Source organism: Dama dama, chromosome 9 (genome assembly GCF_033118175.1).
Source record: "Dama dama isolate Ldn47 chromosome 9, ASM3311817v1, whole genome shotgun sequence".
Taxonomy (NCBI): domain Eukaryota; kingdom Metazoa; phylum Chordata; class Mammalia; order Artiodactyla; family Cervidae; genus Dama; species Dama dama.
The window spans coordinates 56,350,729-56,369,442 of record NC_083689.1 but is presented as its reverse complement, the minus strand read 5'-3'; the positions used below and the strand labels follow the sequence as shown (position 1 = coordinate 56,369,442).

The following is an 18,714-nucleotide window of genomic DNA, read 5'->3' as shown; positions in this document are numbered from 1 at the left end:
TCTCGGACCCTTTTTCTCATCTTGAAGATCAAGCATAGTAGAAATCAAAAAAAAAAAGCAATGCATGTGAAGGCACTCTGAGGAACTCTGAAAGAAACGATGCAGTGTCAGGCTTTATATAAATAGCCTCTGGTTTCAGCTAATGATGATGTTATTGATAATAACAGCAGAGAGCAACATTTAATGACGGCTTAGAATACCAAGCACCACTGATTAAAGAATTTCCAGTTTATTCTCATTTGATACTCTCAAAAAAACCAATGATGTAGACAGTAAGACTATCCTCATTTTACAGATAAAGAAACTAAGGTCTCGAGAAATTAATTCCCCATGGTCACACATTCAATAAGCCATGAGGCTGGGATTCCAGACACATGTGTAATAATACTCCAGAGCCAACATTCCCAACCACTACCCAACACTCCCCCCCCACTCCGTGGGCAACAGAATTTGACAGCTGTCACTAAATCTCACCTGCTGAATTACAGGTGCACACTCTGAACACTGACTAGGGTGGGAAGGAATGATCTTGAGTAACCACAAGTTTGCACTTAGGATGAAGCCTCAGTTTTCTCATCTGTAAATGGGGTCAATACTACCATCTGCCTCACAGGGTTCTTACAAAGATCAAATAATATAATGTAGGTCAGACACTAAGCACATTGCCTGGGACACAGTATGTGCTAATGATAATGTTTATCACTAATGATATCATTGATCAAGAGCCTGCATTCTTAGCCAGTGAGGTAAATCAGTCTCTGTCTCCACAGCCCCTTGCCCTGGGCTTTAAGAGTTAAGGATGTTGCCACAGACCTGCTTGCTGTTCCTTGGTTGAAGCCCAAACTGGGATGCCAAGGGGTGGTGGGCACCTGCCAGGCGGCAGCCTGCTGTCTGTCCAGAAGCCATATGGCTGAGGGGAAGGGGATATCAGGCCACAGCAAAGTCACGCACTGGCTGCATTTGTCAGTCAAAAGCTGGCTGAGGAGAGGACGGATTTGAGGACAGATTTGAGCCGAAAGTCTTCTGACTATACAGGCAAGTCTGAGGAGTACCAGGGTCAGCCATGTCCATGGGGGATGGGGTGTCACCAAACCAAAGGGCTGGGAACCCAGAGAATAGCATCTTGGAGGAAACAATCCATTCCTTCTCCTTCCTCTCCTGCTGGCCCCCAGCGCTCATGCTGGGCCGTTGCCACTCTACACAGGCCACACCAACCAGTTGTGCCGTGCTCACAACTCATAAGGAAAAGCAGGCTGCAGAGGGTCAGCACTTCAATGAGATAGCATGAGACCATCTTATCCCACCATGGCTCAGGAGAAGAAAGTAATGGTGACAAAAATCTGCCATGGAGGAAACAGGGAAAGAAAAAGGGCCAAGAGGGGCTGGGGGCAGCAGGAAGGGAATGCACGCCTGTCTTCTATCAACTCTGGCTGGCAGGTGTAGAGAGAAAGCTGGAGGGGAAGATGCACTCAGCTGACTCCCTTGTGGGCCAGCACATAGGAGGCCAGGCCACCATCCCCACTAATGCGTCCATCCTTCTCAGGCTTAAGAGGGGAAATGTTCTATTTATAAGCCACCAACCAGTGGAGATCTGGCAGCCACTGGATGGCTCTGATCCTACAGGGATCCTGGCTACTCGCGGCTGTCTTCTCCAGCCTCTCAACTGTGGGTGTTCTCAAAGCAAAAGGCCAAAGATGATCGGAAGCAAAAGAAAAAAGAAAAGCTGCTTTCTTGTCCTTCACTGCTTCACGTGAGACTGCTAGCTTTTTAGTGACGGCTGAAGACTTCAGAACATTTTAAAAACAGTGACCCATGTGGTCCCATCAGACCTTCTTCCCCTGCGAGCCTCAAGACTCAATCTCTTTTTCTGTTTTACAATCAATGGAAGCTGAGGCAGAGAGATGAAGGGAATGCAGAAACCAGAGGCAGGGCAATGGGCAAACAGAGAAAGGTAATGATGCCCCTCCCATCTATCTCCTTGTCCTCAATCTTATCCTTATGAAACAAGAAGTGCCTTGATCCAGCACCATTATGGAGTCTAATCTGAATAATAGCCGAGAGAATGAGTGTACATAACAGAAACAACATATAAAGCAGCTGTGGTTGTGTTGTCAAAGTCCGTGGGAGAGTAATGAGCCATGTTACAGCTCTGCACCTGGGAAGCTTGAGTCACTGCAATGTGTGACTCTGGTTCTCCCAGCATCCTATGTGACATGTGAGGAGCAGCAGATGGCTCTGGAGGAGGCTCACAAAGAAGGAACAAGGGGTGGCCCCTCAATGGCAAACTGCTGGGTGGGTTAGGTATTAGAAGTTGATGATGAAACTCTTTCCAGTCCCACTGGGTTGCCCACATAATGACAGACGGCAGGGCAGAGCAAAGATCTCATGCACAACTAGAATGGTAGGGGAAATGATCTTGGCAATCGGGCAGACTCAGCTCTGGTACCTTGCCGTCTTTAAGCCTGTTTGCTCACTTGTAACTCGCTTGCTGTGAAAAGTATTTCTGCAAATGGTACCCATCCACACACCACATTCATGCTCGCTGCCATAACCCCATGCTGTTTTGAAGAGATGAATATTTAAAAACCTATCTTTGTATCATGCTGAGTTAACAAACTTGTAGTTAATGAGCCAAACTCACCATTGCCTGTTTTGTAAATAATGCCACCCCCTTCATTTCTATATTGTCTATGGCTGCTTTCAGACCACCAGAGCAGAGTTAAATAGCACCACAAATCCAAAAATCTGTTCCTTTCCTGAAAAAATGACCCCTGTGCTAAGCAGTAACATTTAGAAAACTGGGTGGGGCAGGGAGAAGTTATGTTTACTTGTGGGCCGGTCCCCAGTCAATACACATTAAATAAATATATAAATTTAAAAGGCAATTGAAAACATTTGTCTGGTCCTATACAAAATGATCTGGGCTGTCGCCAGCAATGTACCCCCCCCAGTTTGAGAAATGCAGTCATGAGGATCCAGAGGGTTCACTGAATTAACACAGGGTGGCCTCCAGCCCCCAGCAGCAGGCGTGTTGGCTTCTGCCCTTTGTTCTCTTCCCCTGCTCCGCTCAGAAGCAGTTCCCCTAATCCAGTGACTTCTTTCTTCCTCATATGGGAGAGTAATTGGTATGACCAGATAACAACAAGGATAATAACCACAGTAATTAGGCACTTATTCACTAATAGGCCAGATATTGTGCTGGGCTTTTATGCTCACAGCAAGGTTATGAGGTAGGGTTGTGATTTATCCTCATTTTACAGACAGGGAAACAGAAGCTTAGAGAGGCCCAGCACTGACCCACGGTTTCATGGCCAGTGGGCCTGCAGGATAATCTGCATCATTCATACAGTACCCTCCCAGTTCACCAGGAATTGTATTCACCAGGAAACAGCTCTTCCAGTTCACCCATTAGGACTTTCCCATGTGAAGTTACATGAAATGTGTATAAAGATGGATGTACAAGGATGCTCACCCTGAAGTCATTCACAAAAGCAGAACTCTGGAAAGGACATTCAAGACCAATGACAGGAAATAGTCAACAAATTAGGATGCACTCTTATGACAGAGCATGCAACAACCATTACAAATAATATTTATAAACAACTTTCATCATCTGAGAAAAAGCTTGTGAATTTTTAAAAGCAGAATACCAACAAGTATGTTCAGTATAATGTCAATTAAGTAGAAACACATACTGACATTGGCAAAATAAACATAAGACATCATGAAAAAAGAAAAAGCAAGGAAGAAGTATCTCTAGAGATGAAATTATAGATGATTCTTATTGAATTTTTTAAAATCCTTGCTATATTTCCTTAATGTTCCACAATGAGTTCATATTATTTTCATAATAAGCAAAAATACAAATCTGTCAAACCTTTGGAATGAGGTTCAGAGATTCAATGTCCACACCCTACAGATCCTAATTCCAACTTTGCAAACTTTCTCTAATCACTGCTCTTCCCTTCACCTCTAGTGTGAATGACAAGTTGGCAACCTGAAGTGGGTTCTTAAGCATTATGCAGATAAAGAGGATTCTTGTTAAAGTATTAAGTTAAAAACAAACTAGAAGGAATTAAGGGATTAAAACAAGGAAATAAAAGAGGAAGAACTATATTTCCTTCTTCTGGGGAGAAGGGAGGGTACTTCTTAAAGTCTTTCTAGCCTAGCTGGAAGTCCATTTCAACTGGCTGTGGGCACTTGCCTGCACATTAGTATATCTGTAAAAGTACAGATATTAAGTCTAGTGAAAGGTTCAGGTTAAAGCACAGGAACACATTCAACAAGAGGGGGAAGCAAGAAAATGGCTGCAATGTCCCTCTGAAAAGCCAGTTGGGGTCAGCAGTGCACAAAAAGGCACACCTAGGGCAACTCAGGCATATTCCTTTGAAACTACCTGATTGGCCCATGGGATCTGAGTTAATACACTAAGGGACATGTCACTAGAAGCCAAGCTTAGGAGACAGCCCTCTCTCTCTCAGTCTGTCGGCTTCCAAACAGCTGGCAAAGCAGCGGGAGAGCACATTTTCACTAACAAGCTAATCTTTCCACAGCTAAGTAGGCAGTGACATTTATTATTTAAAACTTCAAAGCTGGTAAAGACGAACTCACACTAGAACAGCCTGCCTTTCCCTGGATCTCTTGCACTGGAATGTGTACTCTCTGTGACAAGTTCTCAGCTTTCCAACTGTCCCTCCAGTGGAACGACAGGACAACAGGAAGGGGGCTGAGAAGAGGTTCCTTCCTGGCGCCTCCTCCTGCTTCTGACCTGGGCTCACTTCAAAGGAGAATGAACCAGTTCTCACAGAGCCTTTGGGGAGTAAATCTCACAACTATACCAAACGTAAGATGCGACGGGACATGCAGACTCAGGAGATATGCATTAAGGTGGCAACATTCCTGCCCAGGGAAGACTCTTGTTCTTTGTAATAACAAAGGGGAAAATCAGTGACAGTCATTTGCTGTCCAGATGACTGACCCTGGTGCGATCACCTCCTCAGTAAAGAAGCGAAGGGAGCAACAAACAGGACTTCCTTCTTGTCTGCTATTCTTACTCCTGTTTTTTCCTTCCCTTCACTACTGGTTACAAATTTGACTAAAGAGAGAAAACTCAGTGTCACTGCTGCATATTCTTCACATTCCAGGAACAAACCCAGGTAAGGTTCCTGATGGCAGCAGGATCCATGGTTGAGCGGCCCATACAACTGGCAAAAAAAGCAGATTGGGATTTGAATTTAGTATGTAGGGCTTAACTTAACCAAGAATACAGAAGACTTCTAGGCAGAAAACTAAAATGCTAACAGAGGTGTGAATAAAGGGAAAGACATTCAAAGCTCTTAAAGGAAGTGACTTAGCACTATAAAAGTGTCAATTTTTTCAGCTGCATGTAAATCAATGCAGCTAGAACTCTCCCTCACACCATACACAGAAATAAAATTACTTAAAGACTTAAATATAAAGACATGACACCATAAAACTCCTAGAAGAGAACATAGGTAAAATTCTTCTTTGACATAAATTGTAGCAATATTCTCTTAGGTCAGTCTCCCAAGAAAAAAGAAATGAAAGCAAAAACAAATGAATGGGACCTAATCAAACACACAAGCTTCTGTACAGCAAGGAAATGATAAACAAAACAAAAAGACAACCTATGGACTAGAAGAAAATATTTGCCAATGATGTGACCTACAAGGGCTAAATTTCCAAAATACACAAGCAGCTCATGTAACCCAAAAGCAAAAAAAAAAAAAAAAATAGGCGGGGGGGCGGGGAGGAGGAGAGACAGAAGACCGAAATAGACATTTCTCCAAAGAAGACATAATTTCTCCAAAGAAGAGATACAGGTGGCTAAGATGTATATGAAAATATGCTCTACATCACTAATTATTAGAGAGATACAAATCAAAACTACAATGAGGTATCACCTCACACCAGTCAGAATGGCCATCATCAAGACTCTACAAATAATAAATGCTGGAGAGGGTGTGGAGAAAAGGGAGCCTTCCTACAGTGTTGGTGGGAATGTACATTGGTGCAGCCACTACAGAGAATACGTGGAGGTTCCTTACAAAACTAAAAATAGAGTTATCAAATGATCCAGAAATTCCACTCCTGAGGATATATCCAGGAAAGACAAAAACTCTAATTCAGAAAGATACATGTACCTCAATGCCCACAGTAGCACTGTTTACAATAGCCAAGACATGGAAGCAACCTGAATGTCCACTGACAGAGGAATGGATGAAGACAGAGGAATGGCACATATCTACAATGGAGTATTACTCGGCCATTTAAAAAATCCTGCCACTTGCAGCAACATGAATAGACCTAGAGAACATCATACTAAGTGAAATAAACCAGAGAAAGAAAAATATTACATGATATCACTTACATATGGAATCTAAAAAATAATACAAATGAACTTATTTACGAAACAGAAACAGACTCACAGACATAGAAAACAAAATTATGGTTACCAAAGGGAAAAGCTGGAGAAGGGATAAATTAGAGGAGTATGGGATTAACAGATACTACTATATACAGGCTAGATAAACAACAAGAATTTACTGTATAGCACAGGGAACTATATTCAGTATTTAGTTATAACCTAAAGAATCTGAAAAAGACTGTGTGTGTGTGTGTGTATATATATATACACATATCACTTACATATATATATCACTTTTATACATATATATATAAAACTGAATCACTTTGCTATACACCTGAAATTAACATAGTAATGTAAATCAACTATTCTTCAATAAAAAATTTTTCAATTTAAAAAAGTATTTGTTACTTGTAAAGCATACTGTAAGAAATGACATTGAGGAGTAAACCATTATTAATACTATTTTTAGGTGTCAATTTCCTGCCAATCAACCTGTACACTTCAATGCAATTCCAAATGAAAATTTCAAATTTTTGAGGAAATTATCAAATTTATGCTATAATTTATATAGAAGGATAAAGGTCCACAATCAGCTAAGTAAACCATTGAAAAGCAAAGAGAGGAGACTTAAACTACCAGATATTAAGACTTGCCTCAAAGTCATCATATTAAAACCAGAGAGGTATTAGCACAAGAACAGACAGAGCAGACCAAGGAAATAAAGAGCTCAGAGACAGAGCTCAGATATGCAAACATAATACACAAGAAAGCTGGTATCACAAGTAAAAGAGGGAGAGAATAGATAGCTTCACACATGTTGTTGGGAAAACTGGCTTTTTAAAACAAAATTGAATCCTTATGAAACATCATATACAACAATAGATATCAACTGGGTTAGAAACCTAAGTGATTTTGAAAGACAAAATCACGAAGCCAATAAAAGAAAATGTAGGTGTAAGTGCACATCTTTGCAACATGGTCAGGAAGGCCTTTTTCAAAACACAACTTGAAAATCACAAACCAGAGGCAAAAAAAAAAATTGAATTTATAAAAAGTAAAGCTTTACACTCAAGGGAAGATATCACACATAATATCAAATGTCAGATGGCAAAATACGAAGATATATTTAAAATCTACAGCAAGGAATTAATATCTGGAATATAGAAGGCATTTTATAAATCATCAATAAAAAATGGTAACTGCAATAGAAAAATGGGCAAAGGACGCAAACAGGCAAAAAGCAGAAGAGGATACCCAGTAAACTCATCAATTATCAGAGAAGTACAAATTAAGACAACAATGAGCTACCACTTTATATCTACTAGATTGGCAAAAAAATTACAAAGCTGAATATAAAATAGCTGGCAGGAATGAGGAAATCGTCACGTTGGGCTGGGGGAATTGTGAACAGGCTACTCTAGGTCACAAAGGTGAGAGCCTTCCTTCCAACCAAGTACACACACACCCTTTGACTGACCAGCAACTCTCCCGGAGGGTAAACCCCAAGGAGATTCTCACACAAGGGGACCTGTACGAAGACGTTCACTGTGGTACTGGTAATGGTGATGAGGAGTGGGAGGACGCACAGGTGGAGGGCATCTCCGCACAGTCACACACTGCGGAGCATGCAGCAGACAGAAGCCACTGTGAGTATACAGAGGACCATGAACGGCTCCCAACACAACACTGAGGGAGCACAGTAGGAAACAGAACACAGGAAACTTTGGTAAAACTTAAAACACAGCTAGGCAAGAGACTAACTGCCCAAGGGTACACTTTAGAGACATACATTAGAACAGTGTGAGGGAGGACAGGAATAGGAGGCGGGAAAAGAATTCCGAGGGAATGAGTGAATGAACGAACACACGAAGGGAGGGGTCTGGGATGACCACGTATGACAAATCGGGGAGAATGATTAAATCATTCTCTCTGTACCTGAGATCCAAATAGAGAAGAAAGAGAAGGGGGAAAAGGCTCTGCAAAGAAAGGTGCATATATTGGTCTGCTGGCAACCTCTCCATGGCACCGGGCCACTTGGAAAATACCAGCAGCTGCCAGACATTATGTATGGCCCTGTCTTATACCCCACAGACACAGTAAGCCCTGAGAGAAACTTCAAGAGAAAAAGCAACAAATTCAGCACTGTCCCCAAAGGAATTCCCTTTTGCAATCTGTCTTTTCCAACATTCTGGTTCTGTGATAAAAATGTTGGCACTCAAACTCCCACCAAAATATTTTCTAGAAAGGAAAACGCTAGACATTTGGAAGTTGGCTATTAGAGGTAAAAAGCACGATGTCCAGCTCTTAAACTCCTGTCAGACTGACTTCTTTCCTTTAAAAAAGTTTTGATGGTCCTATAAACAGTTGCAGAACAACTAGACCCTGGGCAATAGTGCTTCCTGTGGCGATGAGAGCTATGGTGGGTGTGCAGTGAAGCTGCAAATTACTGCCAGGAGGAATAAGAAAGGGACAGCGCTCTGGAAGGGAGGCGAGGCGAGGCAAAGCCAAGGCCTGTGTGATGGGAAAAGGGGATCCTAATGTCAGAGGACGAGAGGAAGCACCAGTCCAGAACACTCCTCTGGTTTTGCCAGTTTGAAAATTAAAGAACAGAACATCTCTTAGGATAGCAATACCCTAGGAAAAACAGTTTCTGTGAAAAGTGCTCCTGGAAAAGTGGTCAATATGTTTAACATCTTTTTCTCTCCCACTTCCTAAATGAAAGGGTAAGCAACTGAAGAATCATCAGAGACTCGAGGCAGCCAACTCTCTGTGCCCTGTGGGTAGGTAACAGGATGCCAAAAGCGAAATGTTCAAGTGTGTCTGTTTCCCAAAATGGAACTTTCTGCATTGCCCTTTTCCTAGGGAGGTAGAAAATCTTTTGTCGTCAACAGCAAAGACATTAGAGTCAGACAGCACTCAGATTAAATTACATCTCCTGAGTTTACCAACCTCAGCTTCCTAATCTACAAAGTAGGTCAAGAGCACCTACTTCACTCAGCACTGTGAGCATCAAATAAGCTAATGTGCATAAAACACGGTGAAACACTGTAAGCAGTTGATAAATGCTACCTATTAATAGCTATTATTATAAAACACATACCCTCTGTCAACAATTCAAAGTCTAAAGAATATTTAAAGTAGAAGGTCAGTGTCTTGTGGTAATCTATCCTCTATCCTGTGGAGAAGGCAATGGCAACCCACTCCAGTACTCTTGCCTGGAAAATCTCATGAACGGAGAAGCCTGGAAGGCTGCAGTCCATGGGGTCACGAAGAGTCAGACATGACTGAGTGACTTCAATTTCACTTTTCACTCTCATGCACTGGAGAAGGAAATGGCAACCAACTCCAGTGTTCTTGCCTGGAGAATCCCAGGGACGGCGGAGCCTGGTGGGCTGCCATCTACGGGGTCGCACAGAGTTGGACATGACTGAAGCGACTTAGCAGCAGCAGCAGCATCCTCTATCCTGAGTAACAGCTTGCTGATAAATGTATTTCCAGACTTTTTCTATCAATATATCTGCTGCTATTGCTAAGCTGCCGCTAAGGCACTTCAGTCGTGTCTGACTCTGTGCGACCCCATAGACGGCAGCCCACAAGGCTCCCCCGTCCCTGGGATTCTCCTGGCAAGAACACTGGAGTGGGTTGCCATTTCCTTCTCCAATGCAGGAAAGTGAAAAATGAAAGTCAAGTCACTCAGTCGTGTCCGACTTTTAGCGACCCCATGGACTGCAGCCTACCAGGCTCCTCCGTCCATGGGATTTTCCAGGCAAGAGTACTGGAGTGGGGTGACATTGCCTTCTCCAATCAATATATCTAGACAAGTCAAATAATTTATTTTAATAAATGCACCATTCCACGATCTGAATTTTAAAAAGCTCAATGAACAGTATATGGGGGACACTGCTTCTGCAAATATATCAAGATCTCTCTCATTCTTTTTCTTTTTTTGGTTTTAAGTGCTTTTTAAAATTTATTTTTTTATTGAATGATAATTGCTTTATAGAATTCTGTTGTTTTCCGTCAAACCTCAACATGAATCAGTCATAGGTATACATATATGCCCTCCCTTTTGAACCTCCCTCCCGTCTCCCTCCCCACCCCACCCCTCTAGGTTGATACAGAGCCCCTGTTTGAGTTTCCTGAGCCACACAGCAAATTCCCATTGGCTATCTATTTTACATATGGTCTCTCAGTCTTTTTAAAGGCTACAGAGCATTCTATGATACTTTTAATGAACTTCCTACTGAACATTTGGATTGTCTCCAGTTCTTTCACCTATTATTATCAATGCTCTGGTGAACTTTTTTTTTTTTTTAACAGAAACATCTTTGTACTCCAGTCTATTCTTTAGGACAAATCACTAGGTCGAACGATATTTACTTTTTTTTTTAATTATTAATACTTTGGGAGTTTTTCTTTTTAATTTATTTTATATTGGAGTATAGGGCTTCCCTGGTGGCTCAAATGGTAAAGAATCCGCTTGCAATGTGGGAGACCTGGGTTCGATCCCTGGGTTAGGAAGATCCCCTGGAGGAGGGCATGGCAACCCACTCCAGCATTCTTGCCTGGAGAATTTCCATGGACAGAGGAGCCTGGCAGGCTACAGTTCATGGGGTAACAAAGAGTCAGACACGACCGAGTGACTAAGCATAGCACAGCACATAGTTGATTAACAATGCTGTATTAGTTTATACAGTAAACTGTGTACCTGGGGAGTACAGTGCATAGTATAGTACCGAGGTTTACAGTAAAGTGATTAAGTTATACATATACATGTGTCCATTCTTTTTCAGCATATATTCTTTGGGCTTCCTAGGTGGTGCTACTGGTAAAGAACCCGCCTGCCAGTGCAGGAGATGTTTGAATTCTTTTTCAAATTCTTTTACCATTTAGGTTGTTACATAATATTGAGCAGAGTTCCCTGTGCTATAAAGTAGGCTCTTGTTGGTTGCCCATTTTAAATACAACAGTGTGTACACATCAATCAAAGGATGTTTACTATTTAAAGGTTTCTGGTACCTATGCCCTAAAGGCCTTACAGAATGGTACAACCAGCTGGCGTGCCCACCAGCAGAATCCTAGTCATCTTTCATATCTATTGGCACTTATCTCAAGGAGAGACACGCAGATTCGTAAGGTCAAAAGTTACAGGCAAGCTTCTGTTCTGGGGGTGAGGGCGGGGGTGGTTCTCCATTCATATGCGTCTCAACCCCCACAGTTCTGGGTCCTTTATAACAGACATGCACTGTGGGCTGGGGCGTGGGGTAGGCATCTGCTATTTCAGCCCTGCAGGGATCTACCCTCTCATGTCCCGGGAGTTCGCTGATCTCCCTGCAGGTAAACCACCATGCTCTCATTTTATGAGCACTTTTGAAACCATCGGTCAAGGTGCATTGTTATCCTCTGGGTGGGCCAAAGCTTGATGCTACCTTTCCTGGCAATCTAGACCTTCAGAAGAGTGAGGCAAGGACTGAAAATTTGTAAGGGCTTTATGATCCTGCAAGTATCATCCAGAGGACCCTTCCTCGTTGGTTCTCAGGTCTCCAGAACTGTCCGGCTTTCAAGCCTTGGTTCTTTAGCTCTTTCTACCTTACTTTGAATTACCTTGAAGATTTCTATATTCCTTCATTATTTTTAATATTGTTTTTGCTATTGCTATTTTAGGACAAGTTAGCCAGAGTTGATTTCAGATATTCTAAAGCAATCCCACCTGATACAGAGGGGGGAAAAATGACTTGTTTCTTTGAATATTTACTTGAAAAAAATTTTCCCTTGCTCAATTCCTGAGGGGAAAAAAGAAACAACAAAAAAATAGTTTTCCTCCCCTCAGGCCTCTGAACTTACCAACAGCAACCATTCCAAATTACTTAACATTTTATTTAAAACTTCTGATAAAATCTGTATTTTGGAAAGAATGAAAGAAGGAAAATCTCTGCTCCATAATGGATTTCACACACACATTAAACGGCTCATCCTTTTGTCCACAAGAAGAGGCACTGTTTTACTGACTTTTCTGACAAAAGTAGAATTCATGGGAGGGCTACCTTGGAACCTTTTCCAAAATGGATTTTACAAAAGTGATTCTGAGGCAAGGGGACAGAATTTCCTTTGTACTCTGGTAGCAACGTGGAAGGAATTTGTTTTTTCCCCTATGTACCAAGGAGATAATCAGCCCAAACACTTAGCAAAAGCAGTTCCATTTTAATCCCATCATCTTTACAAGGTTACAGGTGCCCTTGGAAACCACAATTAACCAGAGTACTCAGAGCCAGTGGCAGGGAAAACGTGATGTATAATGCTACAGAGGCCGCCCAGGGTCACTCCCATCAAAACGGAATATTATTACAGAGTTCACTGTCTCCACTCATAACTCTGCAGAGCAGCAACAAGGAACACAGAGTTAGTTACTAAGTGATCACTAAGATGGTTCTTGCCTCTTCAGGCCTCTGAGTGAGACTGTGTGGGAGGCAAAGTCAATTCTGGCTTCCCACAGGACAGGGCACTGGGGGAGCTGGGTATTATTGGATTAAGTGACTTTTAAGTGGTGACTGGAGCTACATTCTTAAGACAACACAGGATTAACTGAGATAATGTACATAAAAATTCTTTGCACAGTGTGAAGGGTTATACAGTGCAAGATGTCATCATAGCCATGCCCATCAGACTCACTGACCATCCTGACATGGTATATTAGGGCAGAAGCACTGGGGGAATGGGGCCAACCCAATGTGCCCACAGCACCTCCTGGTGGTTCTTCCCCAGAATGGCAATTTCACCAGGCAAAGGCCCACACCCAGCTGTAGGAAAAGTATCCAAGCAACATACTTACTCCCTTCGCTCTGGCTGTCTTTGTTTGAGTTGTAGACCTGGAAAACAGAAATAACATTTACTTCTGAGCATTTTATACCACCCAACAGGTTCACTATAGAAAACCATTACCTTCTCCTTTTGCCTAGTGTGTGCTAGAAAATGGAAGGCAATTTCTGGCCCCCAAATGGAAATTCCTTCTATTATTACTTACTTCCTAATATTTACTTCAGCTGTTCTTAAGTGTGTGCACATCATAGAATCACCTCTGGAGCTTTACTGTTTAAAAAAACAAGTCACATACATCCTTTAAAAAAAAAAAATATGTGTATATAAACTAAAAGGGAGAAAAAAATTAATTAGTTACAAATCATTAAGCATTAACTGCACAGCAGGCAATGGCACTAAGCAATTCACATAAATTATCTCAAATTATCTACGCAACAATTCTGTTGGGTAGGAACTGTTAATATCACTGATACACAGATGGAGAATTTGAGGCTAGAGAGGTTAACTAAGGTCTCACAGCTAGTACATGGCAAAGTCTGGACAAAGATACATTATAAACTGTTAAGTGTTAACACTGGGGAATGGGACCAACAACTTTTTACTGTGAATTTAAATGTTATAAGGAGAACATACTACTTTTACAACAAAAAAATTCTTAAATGATTTATACAAATCATAAAAGGGAATGTGTCCCAACATAAAACAGACAATGACACAATGGAAGAGTTGGCAAGCTTTTTCTTGTAAAGGACTAGATGGTAAGTATTTCAGGCTTTGCAAGCTAAGAGGCAAAAACCAAACCAGTGATTATACAGGGACTTGAAAAACAAGAGAGACCACAAATTTTCATAATTTTTTCCTGACAAAATTCAAATAGAGTAAGTTTTGAAAATACAGGTATAATATTCCTAGCAGGTGAAAATCAATCTTCTTGTTTCATGGCTGGCTTTTTTGGGGATGCTTGGCTTGGTTCTTCCAGGGGTTATACAGCTGGTTCTCAACTCTAAGAGTGGCCATCACAACCACTTGGAGTATCTTTTCTCAGTAGTATAACATTCTGAAATACAGATAAGACTAATGAGAAAAACAGAATTTTTATAGAGGGAGGATAGCATTTAGCTTAAATAGATTTCAAAGTGTTTCCTATCACTGAGTCAATGGCAAATATTCACTTGTAAATACCATGTTGAGCTCGTGGGCTACAAAAAACAGGTAGCCAGTTGGATTTGGCCTGCAGGCCAGGGTTTGCCAATCCCTGATATGCTGACATTATTAAGATGATAAAGCTTCTGATTTAGAAAAAAAAAAATCATAGCTCCAAAATCTTTCTTTGGTGCTTATGATCCTATAGATATGAAAAGGCATAGGATGAAGTTGGTGATAACTTAAAAAAAAAAAAGGATATTCCCAGTGACTGTAATGGCCACTGTTGGTTGAGAACCACTTATTTAACCCTTAGAGAAACAGAGCCAAGCAACTCTGAAAAGGGAGCCATGATATCCTAAGGGGGCTTCTTATCTGCTAGTAAGTATCCGTGAGACTGATACTTACTGACACTGCTTGTCAAGAGCTAAGCAATAATTCCAACATGGCCCCCAGTTGCCTTGTGTCACTGGGTAAGTCTCTCACCCACTCTGCATCTCAGCTGCCCCATCTATAACCTGAAGAAGTCAGCCAAGAAGGTCTTTGAATGATCAAACAGATAATTTGACAAATCTCCCATCTTACGGTTATTATTCATTTCTCAAAGATTGTACAAAAATAGGCACATACTGAAAGCCAGAAAGATGATGATAAAAGGGATTTCTACATTTCAAGCACCACTGTCTGATGAATGAAAAGGCATCAGACCAGAGGAGATAAGAATGGGACAAAGAGAGAAGCAGAAACACAATCCTGCAGAGCCAAATGGGTATAGGTCAGACCAGCGACCCACAGTCAACGGCATGCACTACAATGGCACAGGTAGCTAAGGCAAGCACAAGGGAAGAGACCATACTTGGGCAAGTACTTCTTTCGGCCATCCCTGCTCACTTCATTCCTAGTCCAGAGGATCCTGCTCCTGTTTCTAACTGGCAAAATCCAGAAGGAATAGTAAAATAAAACAGAGCTTTCAGCCCTCCTTAATTAGGAGGTGAATTTGCACCAAATTACTTTCCTTTAAATGTCTCCTAGGGCTCAGGAGGCCCCTGCCTAGAACACTGAGGTATTCCCCAAACTGCAGAGGCGCGATCAATAAGCCAAAGGTGCCAGGAACATGTGCCGCCCGGTGCTCTGAGGCCAGGCCATTAATCTCTGTCTGGGTTGGGTAAATGAGCCAAAGAGAATGAGTTTGAAATGAAGCTAACAAACCATGCCTGCCAGAATGGCATGACTACATGGCCCGACAAGGCAGGCCTGGGTAGGGAAGCAGCTTCATCATCACACAGGCTGGATGGTGGTATGGGAACAGTGCTAAGTGGAAATGGCTTTGTTCACTGGCACTTACCAAGTTCCATGCATGACATCATCAAATCTTTTTAACCACCTTGTGGGTTAGGCACTAGTGTTGTTTGCATCTTATGGATGTGGAACTGGAGGCCAGAGAGGTTACATAGTTTATCCAAGAATAGAGAGCTGGAAGGTGGTATACCAGTCTATCTTGCTGCTGCAGGGAGGTTCCAATTGTCCTTTACTTTTCTAGGCAGTGGCAAATGCACACAACTACCAAGCTGTAATAGTAGTCTATGGTTTATAAATACCTTCCATTCTGGCAGAAGCAAAGGGCATGCAATTCACCCATTCAGAAATGCTCAGTCTGTTCTGGGAAAACCGTGAGATCTCACAGTTGCCCACTAATGCCAGACTGAGGTTCAGAGACAAGGGCAATTTCCCCAACTAAAAGGTCCCTTTGGCAGAGGCTTCTGCCTTAAGATTGATTAGTAGAGTTATCTCCAGTTTGTGTGCCTTCAAGTAAGTCTCTAAGAGACTGTATCTTAAAAGGATAGAACTCAACTCTCCAGGACCAATTCAAGGTGACATGAGTCACTCAACAATTCCTGAGTTATGACTCCAAGGAAGAATGAATCACTCAACACACGAACACAACAACCCAACTTAAGCTAAAGTCCATCCATCCTGCTTAGCCAGAGTGCTCTAAAACCTGGCCCCCATAATCAAGTCTCTTTTGGCCCTCTGGCTTCCTATAGTACTTTCATTCAGGGATGTACTAGTTTCAGCTGAACTCTGTACATGAGGATTTGTTAAATATCCATATCACTGAATATTTGTTTTCAAGTGTACACTTCTAGAGAATACAAACTACAGATTTACTTTATGTTATGAGGGTCCACCTGAGACTCATTATAAATAATTACAATAGCAATAATGGATTAAACCAAAGGATGATGACAAAAGACTTATCACGTGTCAGACACCACTCTGAGCACTCTAAAATACATTATCTTGTTTAGTCCTCACACCAACCTAATTATTCCTGACATATAGATGAGAAAACTGAGGCATTAGAGAGGTTAGGTCACTTGCTCAAGGTTAGGCAGCTAGCATTGGGCAGAATCCAGACAGAATTCCTACAGTCTTTCTCCAAAGCCCAAACTCTTAATAACTAACCATGTGATACATAAGACATGATGATGATGATGATGATGATAAACATGATGAGATGTCATGGGCAGCTAGGGAAGGTGAGTCACTGGCATAAAGAATTTGCCATGAGTCAGAAAATGAAACTGGGAATTGCCTTTTGATTCCAGACTGAAGCATTCACCACTAACCCATGTGACCAGCTGGCATCTAACCCAGAAGTAACACTTCATATTCTTTGAACCACAGGGCTCAATTCTGAAGATAAACACCAGGGCAGGAAAGTAGGTCTTTGATACAAATCACAGGATACTGCAATTCTGTGAGACCTCACCCAGAAGCTACAATGGGAGTACAATTTAATTAAATCAAAGGAGGGTGAGGAAAGCCTTCATATGCTCCTATTGCACTAAGATGTGATTTTGCAATCAGTTCTGTTCACTGATGAGCCAATTCAATTTACGTGTCCCTAGAGAATTAAGAGAGCAGAGTTATTTGGGTTCCCAGAATTTTTTCACGGCTGTCCTTTATCACCATTATCCAGGCCTTACCAAGAAAGCACAGAAATCTTTTAACTTATAAATTAAAGGCATAAGTAAAGCAAGAATTAGCCAAAGCAATCTCACTTTTCCCTCTGACACACAGCTGCATTAACACTTGGCCACATCACATTTTGGATCAAAATCTGCACAAAAGGAAAGTACTGGAGAAATAGGTTCATGGGAAAATTCACTTAAAACTGTTGTTCCTATCTCAGCTGCATGTGAACTCACATTTAAGCTTTGTCATTCTCAGGTCTCTTCCAAGTAGCTTGGAACATTCTAAACCCCTCCCACCTAGCTGTTCCTCTTACGTGTCCATGTGGAGAAATACAAAACAGAACTACCTGCCCATACTCCAAAATATTGCCCAAGCTGGCTCTACACCATCAGAGACAATTTTTGTCCCTCCTTTCTGTGAGACACAATGGATCCACCATCACTAGGGATTGCTCTTTTAAACTGTCAGGGGTGACAGATTTATGCTCATATGCTGCATAGGTTCAAAGTCCAGCTCTACCAGTTACCAGCTATAGAGTTCAATCACTTCACATCTCTAAACCTCAGTCTTACCTAGTCGAAAAGAGGGACATTAATATTCCCTGTCTCTTAGGGTCATTGTGAAAATTAAATAAGACAATAGATAGACAACATTTAACATAGAGGGTAGAATACAAATTCTATGGCCCATAGAGCATTCTGTAGAGATGGCCTTTCACCACTATCACCACCCCTCCCCTTTCCTTCTCTTCAGACTTATCCTCTGTGGGGTAAATGGCTAAGCACAGGTCTGTGGTTTGAGGGATACGGTGACAGTGACCTCATTAGCCATGCAATTTAAACAAATGAAACTAATTAAAGGACTAAAGGAAACTAGACCATCTAAAGTCAACTTGCAGAGCAATAGTTGTCAATGTTTTTTAAAGTATCAGTTAAACATAAAAGTAACTACTCACCACACTTATTCACCACCAATTATGTGCCAGGCACCACACTCAGCATTTACATGAACCATTTTATTTCATCTTCAAGCTTATGGGGTACTACTACTTCTTCCACTTTATACCATCATGTAGATTAAATAAATTTCCAAAAGTTACAAAGGCCAACAAGTGGGAGAGCTTTCTAGTCTAGATTTGTATTCAGTCACAACTTCATACGACTCCTCCACCCAGTCCAATGGAAAAACAAGTTTGGCAATCAACAAAGAACTCAAAAGAAGCTAAGCAGTAATTAAAATGGCAACAACACAACCATTATGTAAGAACAGAATTTCCACCCAATTTAAACATAACAGTAATTCTATAAACTTCCAATTAATACAAGTACGGCAGTAACTGAAAACCACAACCAGCTGGAGACACTTTGTGATGCTCAAAAAACATC

General features: G+C 41.6%; 1 protein-coding gene across 13 annotated transcripts in view; it reads right to left on the bottom strand.

Annotated features, from left to right (window-relative positions):
• Nucleotides 1–18,714, bottom strand: part of ARHGAP26 (Rho GTPase activating protein 26) — a 465,415-nt gene that overhangs the window by 204,237 nt on the left and 242,464 nt on the right. For all 13 annotated transcript variants that reach the window (XR_009694187.1, XR_009694186.1, XR_009694188.1 and 10 more), the window contains one exon: nucleotides 13,221–13,257. Coding sequence is in view for 10 of the 13 variants with exons in the window: in XM_061151615.1 (XP_061007598.1) it covers nucleotides 13,221–13,257 (37 nt within the window). In the remaining 3 variants the exon portion in view is untranslated. The remainder of the gene's footprint in view (nucleotides 1–13,220; nucleotides 13,258–18,714) is intronic.